This window comes from Podarcis cretensis (assembly GCF_951804945.1).
Source record: "Podarcis cretensis genome assembly, chromosome: 10".
NCBI classification, from domain to species: Eukaryota; Metazoa; Chordata; class Lepidosauria; order Squamata; family Lacertidae; genus Podarcis; species Podarcis cretensis.
Genome location: NC_137179.1, coordinates 36,426,079 through 36,440,717, shown reverse-complemented (window position 1 = coordinate 36,440,717; position 14,639 = coordinate 36,426,079). Strand labels below are relative to the sequence as shown.

At 42.2% G+C, this 14,639-nt stretch overlaps 1 protein-coding gene across 2 annotated transcripts in view; it reads left to right on the top strand.

Annotated features, from left to right (window-relative positions):
- CFAP54 (cilia and flagella associated protein 54) overlaps positions 1-14,639 on the top strand; it is a 108,701-nt gene that overhangs the window by 42,052 nt on the left and 52,010 nt on the right. For both annotated transcript variants that reach the window (XM_079991868.1, XM_079991867.1), the window contains exons 23-32: positions 1,111-1,296; positions 2,968-3,104; positions 3,722-3,869; positions 5,662-5,817; positions 6,907-7,029; positions 8,413-8,547; positions 9,241-9,340; positions 12,060-12,143; positions 13,187-13,313; positions 14,278-14,341. In XM_079991868.1, the coding sequence (XP_079847994.1) occupies positions 1,111-1,296; positions 2,968-3,104; positions 3,722-3,869; positions 5,662-5,817; positions 6,907-7,029; positions 8,413-8,547; positions 9,241-9,340; positions 12,060-12,143; positions 13,187-13,313; positions 14,278-14,341 (1,260 nt within the window). The remainder of the gene's footprint in view (positions 1-1,110; positions 1,297-2,967; positions 3,105-3,721; positions 3,870-5,661; positions 5,818-6,906; positions 7,030-8,412; positions 8,548-9,240; positions 9,341-12,059; positions 12,144-13,186; positions 13,314-14,277; positions 14,342-14,639) is intronic.

Below are 14,639 nucleotides of genomic sequence, written 5' to 3'. Positions count from 1 at the left end.
GTTAAGAACATTTTCAGGTTAAGTACGGACCTCCGGAACGAATTAAGTACTTAACCCGAGGTACCACTGTATATAACAGGCATCTTCTTTTCATGCTTTGAACTTCGTTCTTTGAAGTTTAAAGCATGATATGCCTGATAGGTGAACTTTTTCTGATTTCTGTTGTGGTGTAAAAGACCTGAGAATAGCAATGTTTTCTGAACCCCTGGCCTACCTGGTCCAAAGTCCAAAGGTCAGGAAACGCAGTCCAGGGTCAATCCAAGCAGCCAAGTCTGAAGTCCAGTGATCAGAATGCAGCCCAGAGTCAAACCTGAAGCACAGCCCCATAGAGGCCAAGGAGCATCCAAGCCAAGGTCCATCAACATGGGCAGTTGAACAGACACTTCACCTCCGTTCTGCTTCCCTTTACTGCATGCTGATTGCAGCATCTGGCCTTGCAGAGGCACGTGGCCCTCACATATTCTGCCTTCTCCAGCTGAGGAATCACACACTTCCAGAGCTAGTGAGCCGCACTTGGCCAGCTAGGGAGCTTGGCCGTCTGCCCTTGCCTGCCTCAGCCTCCTAGAGCGCCCCTCCTGCTGCCCTCCCTATGCCTCAGAGCCCACTGTGTTCATGGAGTCAGGGGCCTCTCTGGCTCTGGTGATGGGTCCTGCTGCTCTGGTTCCTGTGCATTGACCACCATCCCCTCACCATCCTCCATCACCCCATGAGTTCTTCCTTCCCCATCCCTTGCTTGCCTCGGTGTGTCCTAGTCCTGGCTACACCCCTCACCGTGATCCTCTTCCTCCTCCCCGTCATCCTGCCAGTTCATGACACAGTGAGGAAGTTGGCAAATATCCCGTAGAAAAGCAAATGAAGGGGAGCTGTCACTTAGAAATCATCCAGGTTTTAGTGGCATTTTTAGTCTCGGTAATAGCAAAGTTCTTTGGTTACAATGTGTAAATCGCACACATCTTTTTAGGGGATTTATGGCAAGCTTTTAAAGCCCACCTCCCATAACCGTGCCAAACTGTATGGTACCAAAGTTGCTGCTATCGTTGTTTATACTGCTGTCCATTACCCTAGTGCTATTTCTTTTTTGACCCCAATGAAGTTATTCTTTATTTTAAGGTACCATTTGATGAAACTTGCATCTTGGAAGTAGAAGACTTAGAGCCCAACCAGAGTTACATATTTGCAGTTGCAGCATATGACTCAGATGGAAATCTTATCAGTGATAGCATTGGAGAAACAACTAAGCCAATTCTTGCATACCCTCCTCTTTCTGCTGCTGCTGTCCGAGCATACCTGATTCAGGTAGAAAATTTTATTAATGAAGCAATTCATATTTGGTTGTGGTTTTTTTAACCATCCTTTTCCTTTTCCTTTAGAATATTGCTATCATCTCATCTCTCTCCTTGCTATTTTGGGAATAAAAACAGTAACTATTGATACATAATAGCACGCAAAACAAAATTCTTCCCCTGGGGCATTAAAAGAAAACTAAGAAATCCTGCAGACACAATCTCCCTATTCTCCTCTGTTCTCAATAATTTCCTACTCAATAATGGTGATAGCTATGGACATGTGAAAGTTAAGTTTCTTAAAGCTTATATTGGGGTCTGTTGAGGTTTGCTTTTCTTGTCCACACAAGTTGTTCTTGAATTTGTACAAAAAAAGGAAATGGGGGATGTTTATTGACAATGCCCCTGTGAACACGACATTCACTGCCAGTCACCGGCTAAGATCACACATTAGATTTGTACTACTTAGCTGAGATAAGGCAAGATGACTTGAGTAAACAAGAAATAGACTGCCCAAACTAAAGATGGGGTTGTGCTCATTTCCAAAATGAATTGCAGGCTTTGAAATTTAATATTGATTGCTCATAAACACTTGGTGTGGTTCTCTGAACATTCAGAAATGCTACATATGCAATTCTGCCCTTGTACAATTGCTGCCCTGGCCCTTTCCTTTTTTCTAAGGACAAAAAGGGCTTTATTTGGAGAAGAGGAGCAGGTAGCAGATGAAGGAAGGCTCCAGAGATTTTGGGAGAAGTCTATCTGACCTCCAAGGGAAAAGTTGTTCTCTGAAGCTGCTACAAATAGGTATCTGCATGTGCGCAGGTGCGATTTCCGGCGCCGCTCGGCGAGTCCCTGCGCCGCACTGCGCCAGCTTAGTGCAGCACGCAGGGACTCGCCAAGCAGGCGGCTTGGTTCGGAGGTGGCTCATGGGCTAGTAAAATGGTCGTTGTGGGCCGCATCCGGGCCATGGGCCACATGTCGCTGACCCCTGTTTTAGACCATATGCCAGTATTTCTGTTCATGAAATGATGTATTCATCAAAACTTCAGGTCTCCTGAACACAAAGATCTTAAAGGATCCACCTGCCAAGCTTCTACATCCCTTGTAACACATCTTATTCTGATCCTCCTTTTCATTTTCTACATTCAATTGTACGATCCACCCCGCTCCCACCCCTGATTCCTACAGACTACAAACCCAACTCGAGTTCTTTGACTCACACCTCTCTGGGATTTGTGGCTTCCCTTACTCTGCCACAAGCCCAGTCCTTCCTTTCAGCAGCATCCATACAGTGATGTACTCACTAAGGGATCAGTAAGACATGCAAAATGGTGTGTGCTCTCCCTGTTGCTGTTTTATGCTACTTTGGCAGTCCACCTTCTGTTCTGAAGAATGTTGCTTTCATTTACATGTAACCTGAAAATTAATGATAGCTTTTACTAATAAATTTAACAGCTTTAGTACTCATCAATGTTACTTCAAATATTCATAGGAGAGGTATATGAAAAAAATGTTCTGTTATATAAATATTTTATTGAGCTTTGGTTTTTAGTTTATATCAATACAAAAAATGCAACTTTTAACAACAAAGAAGCAAACTAAAACAAAAATGAGAGGAGAAAAAAAGGGGGGGAAGTGTGTGTTCCTGCTCATAGCCTTTGCTCATTTTATTATTTCCCCTTAGTCTGCTTTTCAGCTTGAAAACTATGCATTATCTAAGAAGGCATTTCTACCGCTCTGGGACTATTTTGTCTTCGAACCTCTTATTCCTGATGTCACAGTTATTTCTGTAAGCAGCACTCTGATTGTACCTCAGAACAGGTAATCAGCAAAACTTGTTTTTAGATTATTAATGGGCCTATATATTTTTTAAAATAGAGAAGCTGTCTATAAGCTGTTTATTCATCTTCCTGATTCTTGCTGCTAGAAGGTGATAGGATATAGAGGATGTGCTTGATACACACCCCTGCAACTGCCTTCACGTTTGAGGCGGCCTACTCCAAACACATCCCAGGAGTTCACACTCTTGCCCCCATGTACCCCGCATGGTTCCTCTCCTGGAGTCAGCCTACTGAATGGTGATGACCCACTACTCATGGCTCCCCTTTTACCTGCCTTGACCCAGCTAGCTAGCTAGCACCCAGTGGGAGCTGGGACCAGGTGCATCCACCCAAGGTGATGATAGGCTGTGGGAGGGAGCAGGGCTGGAGAATGCTTGGGTGCCAACAAATGGTTTACCAGAACTGGTGGAGCCTTTTAGTGTAAAGTATCACAGCTAGTTTATCTCTTATTTATCTTCATTGCTGTTGTTGTTGTTGTTGTTGTTTAGTCGTTTAGTCGTGTCCGACTCTTCGTGACCCCATGGACCAGAGCATCTTCATTGCTATGCCATGCTAATTCACATATTTTATGTGCTTTGCTTTTTATGTATTTTGTAGATTAATTCCTGAAGCTCTATCTCGGGCGTCTCCAAACCTTCTATACTTGTTCATCAGGAGCATTTTTATCATCAATGACATCACAGTGGTTGAAGGAAATCTCTTCTGTGATTCTGTTTGTTTCAACGATCTAAGATACAGTAGACAAGTATGTGTGGTGTTACATTAATGCGGTGTCCTTGAGACTGACTTCGCTCTTTTTATGTGTCAAGTTTTAACACTCGCTTCCCTATGCAAATTTAGGGTTGAGCTGAATTTTCACACGTGTCTGCTTTCACATTAATAGTTGCCTTTTAAAATAATAGGACTTTTGTTGTAGCAAAAGCTGCTTCTTTACACGTCTCAGTCAATTACTTGCCTCCGCCCTTCTGTCCAGCCCTTGTATTCTAGGCCTGGCATTCCTTGTGTTCCAGCTCTGCTCCCGATTTGTGGTGTTCTACCAAACCATTTCTTAAGTCTGTTCTTGTTATTTGACCTGTAAGAAATTTATATTTTGGTAATGGTTTGCCCTGCTAGCTCATGGCCATTATATGAGGCAGAGCAGTAGGGAATGGATGGAAGAGTGTGAAATGTGAGGCTTTTTGTTGAATTACGCATAAGAAAGCTTCTTCTCACAAGACCAGTGTACTAGCAACAAAAGCAATATTGTGGTTTCTAGAGTTAAAGGATGTGGGTGGCGCTGTGGGTTAAAGCCTCAGCGCCTGGGACTTGCCGATCGAAAGGTCGGCGGTTCGAATCCCCATGGCGGGGTGCGCTCCCATCGCTCGGCCCCAGCGCCTGCCAACCTAGCAGTTCGAAAGTACCTCCGGGTGCAAGTAGATAAATAGGGACCGCTTACTAGCGGGAAGGTAAACGGCGTTCCGTGTGCTGCGCTGGTGCTGGCTCGCCAGATGCAGCTTGTCACGCTGGCCACGTGACCTGGAAGTGTCTGCGGACAGCACTGGCCCCTGGCCTATTGAGTGAGATGGGCGCACAACCCTAGAGTCTGGCAAGACTGGCCCGTACGGGCAGGGGTACCTTTACCTTACTAGAGTTATATTATCTACCATTGCTTTAAATAATAGCAGCAGGGTCAGAAGCTAAACTAGTAGCACTGTATTTCCACCAAATGGTAGACATGTTATTAAAATGTTCCATATTACAGTTTGGGTGCACTGCTAACTTTGCTTTCATTTGCAAATGTGATAAAAATTGTCTCTAAACAATTACCATATGACAAAAAAATACCCTTTTCTGGATTTTATGAAGAATCCAGTGGTACAGTGGTACCTCGCAAGACGAATGCCTCGCAAGACGAAAAACGCGCAAGACGAAAGAGTTTTCCGTTTTTTGAGTCGTTCCACAAGACGAATTTCCCTATGGGCTTGCGTCGCAAGACGAAATGTTTGTTTCCTTTTTCTTAAAGCCGCTAAGCCGTTAATAGCTGCTAAGCCGCTAAGCCACTAATAGCCACTAAGCCGCTAAGCTGCTAATAGCCGTGCTTCGCAAGACGAAAAAACCGCAAGACGAAGAGACTCGCGGAACGGATTAATTTCGTCTTGTGAGGCACCACTGTACCTCAGGTTAAGTACTTAATTTGTTCCGGAGGTCTGTTCTTAACCTGAAACTGTTCTTAACCTGAAGCACCACTTTAGCTAATGGGGCCTCCTGCTGCTGCCGCCGCGCCAGAGCACAATTTCTGTTCTCATCCTGAAGCAAAGTTCTTAACCCGAGGTACTATTTCTGGGTTAGCGGAGTCTGTAACCTGAAGCGAATGTAACCTGAAGCGTATGTAACCTGAGGTACCACTGTACCACATTTATAGTTAGGCTTATCAGAAATACCTGAAAATTAGAGATTCTGTACCATTTGCTGTACTTCTGATATTTGAAGAAAATGTCTTTTTATTTTGCATGTGATCTGTGATGGAAATGTATAAATGAAAATATTTTTTCTCCCAGGTTGCTAGAATAGCTGAATGTGGGAGAATGCTAGTGGCACTTGAACTCAGCAACTGGTTAAATGATGTGAATTATGCACTACAGTCAGTTGTTCATTGTTATGGTCTTTTAGCTCCCTTGATCTATCACAGGATTCCTTCAAAACCAGTCATTCAGGTAAAAGCAGTTTATAAATATTAGGCTGCATAATGTTCATCTTAACATACCCACATTAGTTTTGTTCAGGCATTGATTAAAAACCTATTTGTTCCCGCAGGCCTTCAGAACATATTTAAAACTGATGATATTTATTACCATTTTGCCACTGATAGTGATGTTATCCATGCTTTAAAAACTGGCTTTACTGCCGCTTTGGATTCATTGTGATTGTTAGCTGCTCTGGGATCTCTCTGAAGAGTAAGGACAGGATCCAAGAAAAATAATGAATAAGAATAATTTAATGGTAAATAGCAATTAATAGACATCATAATTCTTGGGAAGCTGGTTGGTAGCTAGCACTGTTAATGCTTCCACATTAACAATTATTAGAAGCCAAGATGGTTAAGAATCAAGAAAGATGAGCAAAGATCACTCCTAACAGGGATTTTTGTCTTAAAATTGAACAAGAGATGAAAATTAAGCTAAGGTGGAGGAACCAGGCCAATGTGAGTCCTCAATCAGATAAGCGTGGCTTTTGGATGGAAGCTAAGATCAGTTCCCATCTGTGGTGGCCAGACACTATTTTAACTTATCCAAAATGCAATGTCCTTTCCCATAATTGTATGAAATGCATTGATTCCACAGATCTTTGGGTCAGGGCATTAGATTTTGGGTGACTTTACGTGGCAAGCGGCCACCGTGGATGGGAGCTGAACTTAGCTTTCATTTAAAAGTGCCACCACTCGTCCTCTGCTGAAGTGTCTAGGAGCCCAGTGGAAGCTGGTGAGTGGTGTTAGTGTAAAAGCAATGGCGGCAACAGAGAAAGCATGCTGCAGCCTTTGCAATGCACCATACACAGGGCTGGGACAGGCCCTGGGTGTGTATGTGTTGTGGAGGCGGCGCAACACCATGCCAGGTTCTGTTCCGACTGAGTCCATCGCTGGCCCTCGTGGGGATTCATGATGATGCACACCTTTGTGGGAACATTATAAGAGGCATCAAAACTGGCACAGGGCCAACTCAGCATCCCTTGGGGGTTCATTTTGACTCATCAGTCATGCAGTATTCTACTACTGTGTTGTTAAATGGCCATCCCTGTATTTTCAGATTATCATTAAGTATCTTACTGTTCTTCAAGAGATGCCGTTGTCTACTTTTCAAAAAAGATCAACCGCATGCTACGAAAGCCTCCAGCACATGATTGCTTGCTCTTGTTATTTCACAGTAAAGGTATTTGTCGCATCTAGAATTTATTATTTGGTTTATTAACGAAACCATGGCTAACACAAACGTTTGCTAGTGTTATTTGTGAACAGGCCAATGTCAGTGCTTGACAACTCTCTCTGGATTCTTAGATGCTTCTGCAAGATTTGGATATTTCCTTAAACTTAATAGGAATGCACTAGAGAAGGATTCATTGTGCTAGGTCAAGCAGAATCCTTCACTGTCTTGATCAACAAGTTGTCAACAAGGCCCTTAATCAACATGATGGACTGAATTTACTGTAAACAATTTTGGGGTTTCTTGCACACACAAAAATTGTGGTTCAATTTTTAGAAGGCATCAGTGAGGGTTTGGTGCCACCATGTGGCCGAAGGCAGGAAAAGCAACCTTTAGAGAAATAGAATTCCCAACACGCAATTTGCTTTCCTACCTTAGATGAAAGGCTCATTCACCATTACAGCTCCATCTCCGCAGGCATTTAAACATCTTTCCCTAACTATTTCCTCTATCTTATTCATTTCTAGTTTAAGACCTTTTTGTCTCCCCCAGTTTTGTGTAGTCAGAAGCCTCGTTTTTCCCCACCCCATATTTTTTCCTCTCAGACTCCCGTCTTCCCCATGGCTTCCCTGTTCCAACTGCCATTTTGTCTCCACTTTCTCTTCATCTAAAAAAATGTATGTATGTATGTATCTTTGTATGTATGTATTTATGTATATTTATTTAGATTTATATACCACTTTCCCATAATAAAATACAGGTTAAAAACATGAAAATAAGTAAAACAAAACAGCAAAACAATAATCCCCCTTCCCATAGACTCATTTAAAAGGCTGTAGAATATTAATCAACCAAAGGCCTGGTTGAAGAGGAACATTTCTGCCTGCTACCTAAAATATATATAATGAAGGCTCCAGACGAACCTCCCTGGGGAGAGCGTTCCACAAAAAGGGAGCCACTATAGAGAAGGCCCGTTCTTGTGTTGCCACCTTCCAGACCTCATGTGGATGAGGCATGCAAAGAAGTACACAGACGCATACACACCAGATGCTGATGATAAAATAAACCTACAAAAATTGTGCTGTAATATATTTCATGAGCTTGGATTCAGGGGAGTGTGAGGTTGCTTTTATTCATGCAAGGGGGCTTTTATCGTTCCTTACCTATACCCCCTATGAAATGGTAGTTCTCTAATGATACCTTCCCTGCCCTGATGCCCATGTAATGTGCATACAGAAGCACTTTGCACCCACCAACAAGCTTCTTTGGATCCAAGCATTAGTTTTTAAGATGTTATAGTATTCTGTTTTTACAGGATTCTCTTGTTTAACTTGTGGCTATCATACCTTTACCTTTATCACATGGAAATAAATATATATGTATATTCATTAGGTGCTGCGCTCATGGAAAGAATATGAATTAGCAATAGTTGTTGTTAACTATGGGAAAAGGTTGCTGGATTGTTCACAGGGAACATCTCAGTCGGCTGTAACTGCAGAAACAGGGGATGAAATAATAGAAGAAGAGGTAACTGTCCATACTTTTTATTTCCTCATTTTGGATATTAGTATCCAATCAATGGCTTCATTGGGAAGGGATTAACTGAGTTATTTTGTTCGAAGAGATTAATTGGTGGGTTGAAACCCACCAATACGAACACAGCCCAGTAGCTATGTATTATGACATGCCATGTGTTTGACCGTCACATTTCTGCAGTTGAAGCAAACAGGAAAACCAGAAAGATTTATCAAAGGCTTACCATTGGTGGAGGTTGTTCAGCTTGATTGGTTACAAACTCTTCAGGTCCAAATTAACAAAACTCAGTGGTTTGAAGACTAGCTATAGCTTAAATTAGAATTTGGCTACCTTCTGGGGCTTTTGTGTTTTTTTACATGATGGTACCAGGATAGTGCCGCAGTGCGGCTCAACCTGGCTGCTGCCCTCCACTGTCTGGATAAACAGGAGCAACACCATTGTCAGGAGGTCAGTAGTGCAGCAATGCTCCACTAAAACAGCCACTCTTGTATGGATGAACCACAGGCTCGTGTTTGTAAATAGGATGCAAATGAAATGTCATCTCTTTTCAAAAAAAAAAGAGTGAGAAATATTAGCTATTTATTTATTTTACAATTAATCCTGTATTTACAGTTGTGATGGTGCTTCAGCTTAGTCGAGTGCAATATAAAGGGAAAATAATAATTTATTAACTGATTGTTATAGACTCCTTCCAGAAGGACAAAGGGCCAAATAGCTATGGCTGAAAAAGTAAATGAGAACTTAGAAGCTCTGGAAACCAACATGCTCAAACTGACGAAACCAGGTAGATTTTTAAATGTGTATAATTTTTTTAATCTTATGCAATCTCTACTAAGCCTTTTATATTGCATGTCTTAAATATTGACTATGGGTTTTTTGTTTCCTTTTTTGAATATGAAAGAGAGATAATGTAAAATCAATATTAATCTAATTTCTGTATTAATCCACTGTTGGTATTACCTTTAAATATAAATCTGTCACTTAGCAGACATAATTGTTTTTTATAATCCTTTATTCTGTTTTTATCAGAATACATTTTCAGCTGCATTATGGTAACTGATTTCTTCAAAAACATACTAGTCATGACATTTGAAAAGGCTCTCAAAACTCAAAAATTGCTGCAAAACAGCTTAGGTATTTCCTATACCTTTGTGTTTCAGCAGAAAAGGTGCTCAGCCTGTAGAAGTGATATATGTATTTTTTGCATTTTTATTTTCTTGTTGCCACTGGCACTCTTTTAATGAAGCGATGAATCATAAATACAGTAGACAGAAACTATATAAAAATACACAGCATGGCATTTGCAGTTTGTTTACTCCCGTTAACGCAGTTTCCCTACAATCAAAGTGCTAACTTGAGAAAAGTTTTTAGGAGTCTGCTGTCCTATCATACCTGGGCTCATGGCTCCCAGGGAAGGCTGTGGTGGAGAAGTGAGGACACCCTTCCTGGAAGGATGGGTTCATGTCCAAAAGAGCAGAGTCAGCTCAGATAAAGCAGAGTCCCAAGCTTGCATCACAGTATGTAGAAACACAGAGGGAAGGTCTTTCAGGGCTGCTTGCTGTGGTGGCTTTTGGTAAGAACTCATCCAGTAAGAGCTCCCTCTCTCTAGCTTGTTGAAGTTTTCTGAGAGCTGGCTTGTCAGGCCCTGCTGTTAATTAAGCCCCTCTGAGGATCTGTTTGTGTTTCTAAAAGGGCTATTGCCAGATTTACATTTGCTGACTCCTGTTGCATAGGGGCAGTGAGGAATGCATGGCGGAGGTGGCCTGTGAGTCTCAGGAATCAGGTTAAGTCTTATCCTCTGGCCTCAAAGATCCTGGAATGGGGGATAATGGTTCCCTGAGGGATGTATCCTCTCCCTCTGAATTTTCTTCTGAGCCGGAGGTGGGATTGAGACTAGAGAACATGACATCTGCTCCATTCTAGCTGACCCGCAAGGTTGTGGTAATTTGGAGAATGGCTTCTGGATCCTTCACAACCCCTGTTTTGGAATAGTATATTTTTAGCTGAGGGCTTTAGTTTTGAAAGGCCATAACAACCAGAAGCTATCTGTGTTTATTCTGGAGTTGGTCATACAGTTAAAGGCGCAAAGAATTACAGCATTAGTGATCTGTACAGGTAGGTGTCATGTCCCAGTTTATTGGGATAGTACAAGCCCAGAACTAGAAAGAGGAAGAGCCTGCTGTTGATCTTGGTAGTAACTTAGGATGTTTAAGAGGAAGCAGTGGGTGCAGACAGCACTTCACCCCTTGAGATCACTATGCTGGAAAATTCCCAGAGAGCAGTACAGTGGTACCTCGGGTTACATACGCTTCAGGTTACGTACACTTCAGGTTACAGACTCCGCTAACCCAGAAATATTACCTCGGGTTAAGAACTTTGCTTCAGGATGAGAACAGAAATCGTGCTCCGGCAGCGTGGCAGCAGCAGGAGGCCCCATTAGCTAAAGTGGTGCTTCAGGTTAAGAACAGTTTCAGGTTAAGAACGGACCTCCGGAACGAATTAAGTACTTAACCTGAGGTACCACTGTAGTTTGGAACTCTCAGTGCAGTGTCACTCTATACCCTTTAAGAAGCTCCTGCAGCCAATCAGAAGCTGCGGAAGCCCCATCGGACATTCGGGTTCCAAAAGAACATTCATAAACTGGAACAATCACTTCCGGGTTTGCGGTGTTTGGGAGCCAAAATGTCCAAATTCCAGGGCATTTGGGATCCAAGGTAGTAGTTGCAGCTCTATCAAGCAACAGCCAAGGAAATGTTGTTTCCCTTTGCCTGGAGCAGAAAGTTATTTGGCACTTATTTTATGGCTGAAGCACTCTGGGAGGAGACTCACAGCTGCCAGACAATCCCCAGTGTTCTTCCCCATACTTTCTGCCATGGGGAATGTCACACAGCTGCTGGCACTTCCATCTTTGTAGTTCTCATCATGCTTCCCAGAGGCTGATTGCATCCTTGCCCATGGTGAGTGAAAATGTGAAAACCTGTGGATGTGGCACACTCCCTAAATCTCTACTATCCATTGTGGTGCCCTTGAAAAGGTGTTGGATCTCCCATCAGCATTGACCTTGATAGCTTAGGCTGATGTAGTTCAGAAGCATCTAGGTCATCCAGGTTGGGTACTACTGCTACAGGACAATGGAAGAGATGTCTGAGTATTACCCAGGCCTTTGGCTAATTAAACAGTCTATGACCTTTTAAACTGTATGTCTATATATGTATGTGTGTGTGGGATATTGTTTTTGTTTGTTACTATGTTATGTATTTCTGTGTTTTTATATTGTAAAATACCCTGTGATCCTCAGATGAAGGGTGGTAATAGAAATTTAATAAATAATAACAATGTGCATAATTTAGCTCCAAATCTAGTCTGTTAAGTTTGTTGGATTTCAGTGGGGTTTCTACCATTGAAAACAGTAGCTCTGAAAGTGCTTAACGTTGAGTAGATTGTGCTCAGCGTATATAACCTTTATGTATTTTTTATGCCATTGTTGGATTGTTTCCATCTAGGACTGGATCTGACAGGAGATGAAGATGTTTTACTCTTGTATCCTGTTGTTTCAAATTGGCAAACGAAGAATGCTCATAAGGAAGGTAACCATTTTAAAAGCATACTGTTTTGTTTTTCATTTAGTATTCTAACTGGTATCTTGAAAAAATATCAACAAAATCATACATTTTGTGCAAGTAGAGCTTCTCCCTCTCCACTCCCTTCCCTGCCTGCTCTGAGGAAAACCCCAGAACAGAGAAAGGGCTGTCCTCAGATACTTACTTTAGGGTGGCTGACTGTGGAATTCATGTCAATCCATTTTGCTGATTTACCTTCAAGTATCAAAATAATTTTCTTCCATTTTGTTAGTTCTTATCCAATGAACTAACCGGGGGGGGGGGGGAGCTTCCACTTTAGTGAGGCATGGCTAGCACTTCTGAACTCAGTAGCTGCCAGCCCAACAATATGGCACCCTTGCTCCAGTAGTCATGTTCTTGGCACACAATCTGTAATTTGAAGAAAATCCCCCCCCCGTGCCTTCTCTCCTGGTCCAGGAGCTTAGAGAGGCAGTCATGGTTTACCTCAATCAGCACTGCACTCCAGTGCTGTGTACTATCCAGGTTAGAGGGCTAAACGCAAGAGCCATCAAATTCCTTGGCCTAGTCTGATCCCAAGGAACCATTACCACTCTGAAGAAGCAAGGACTGTACTTCATATGGTAGCAAAGCTATGGAATATTGCAATCTGAGAGCTTTATTTAGCCATTCCCCAGAGGACCCTCACATTCACCCACAAGTGAAGCCAGTGGTTGATCTTGCCATGTGGGGCTGTGAGTCTTGACAGCATAGTGACAATATAAGAGGCAAGATTATCAACCTAAGAAAGGCATTAAGTCTTGGAAAAGATCAATTGAGTTTGTCCTCAACTAAACTCATTGCTCTTGCATTGCTCTTGCTCTTGCATTGGTCTTGCATTCTGTCCAACTCCTCTTATCCTTTTGAGAGGGAGTGTCATAAACTAGGAGTTAGAAGGGTTAATTCTATTTTTGTACAACTTTCTAATGAGTATGTTTGTGGAATACTCTAATAAAAAGCTGAAGCAATGCTAAATGGAAGATATTAACTATGATTATCTTATAAATACGCAGTGATGAAATTCAAGAAGAGTCCTCGCTTCCTTGAATATTTTGTTAAGCTTGTGTACAAAGCCATAACTGAAGAGAGATTTTCACGAATACTAGAATGGACTGATGATGTACTAGACTACCTTAAAAAGTAGGTGCACAAATTTAAGAGCAAATAACTGAAATTATTTCATCTCTGAGCTTTTCACTGAAAACATCCAGCAGGTCATGTGGGCTTTGTTATTGATGTCTGTACGTCTTGAGAAATAATGGAGTGTGCCTCCAGGGGTGGAGTCAAACTGCTGCATTAGCAGCACTGAAGTGATCTCCGCAGAGTGTAAGCCTGGGCAGTGTGGATGGAGGTCCTGGGTTGCCCAGATGACGACCCTCCTCTTGACCCTGAGGATTTGATCCAAAGGAAAGCAGAGCAAGAAGTTTGGCACTAGCTTGGCTGCAGGAATTGCCAGAAGAAGGTCTACAAGGTGCCATCCAACTGTCTTAGGGACTCCCCTCCAGATTTGGGTAGGGTTTACTCTTTAGCCCTTTCTTCTGCCAAAGATATCCCGCAAGGCAGCAGAAATTTAGGGTCAGAGTTTTCCTTCTCCTAGACGGGCTACCTTCCCAGGTTGAAGAGCTCCACAGAAACACTCTTGCATATAATAATTGTGAAATTACTCACTGCTTTTCCTTCAATATGAGTTTTGTTTGATATTACCATACCTTCAGAGCTCCCAAACACCTCCACCATTCACTCAAGGATTCTGGCAAGTCCTTCAGAACTCCAGGAAAAAGCTCAGGACTCTTTTCATCATAGGGCACCCACACTCAGCAATTGTTATAGCTTGTCTGTTCCTTTCTAGTTACAGAAGCTCATCAGAATTCTGTCCTCTGTTTATGGAGTTAACGCCCTTCCACTTACCTTGTCCTCAGTTCCCTCTTCAAGGTTGGCTCCTAAGTCTGGTATGCTACAGTGTCCATTGGCCTTTTACCTTGAAAGTCAGTCATGTGTTGAGCCTCACTCTCTCTTCTCCTGCAGAAACCCTCCATTGAGGACAGAGCATGTACATACTGCTGGTTGTGTGTCCTCACAGTAACTTTAATTTCCTTGTTCACAGACGGAACAGATTCTTTCTAGGTATCAAGCGAGTTGCTAAAAAAGGAAAAAAAGGTCGTGCAACAGTAAGTTGTATAATATTAACTCACTTAGACTTATCTGATGTGATGCATTAATAATAATGATAAAATGCATTAATAATAGCTTATGTCTAGTGGAAAACATAGATGTTTATATATGTAAATATAGTGTTCATATATTTTGGATATGCCCTGAAACACACATATATGATTCTAAAATATTGTTATGTTCTTTCAAATGTCAACATTGCTGTTCAGGAGCTGATATTAAATTAGTGTAAACTATGGCACTGTAGTAGAAACTCCAAGGATTCTCCTTAATAGCTGAGTGGTATACGAGAAT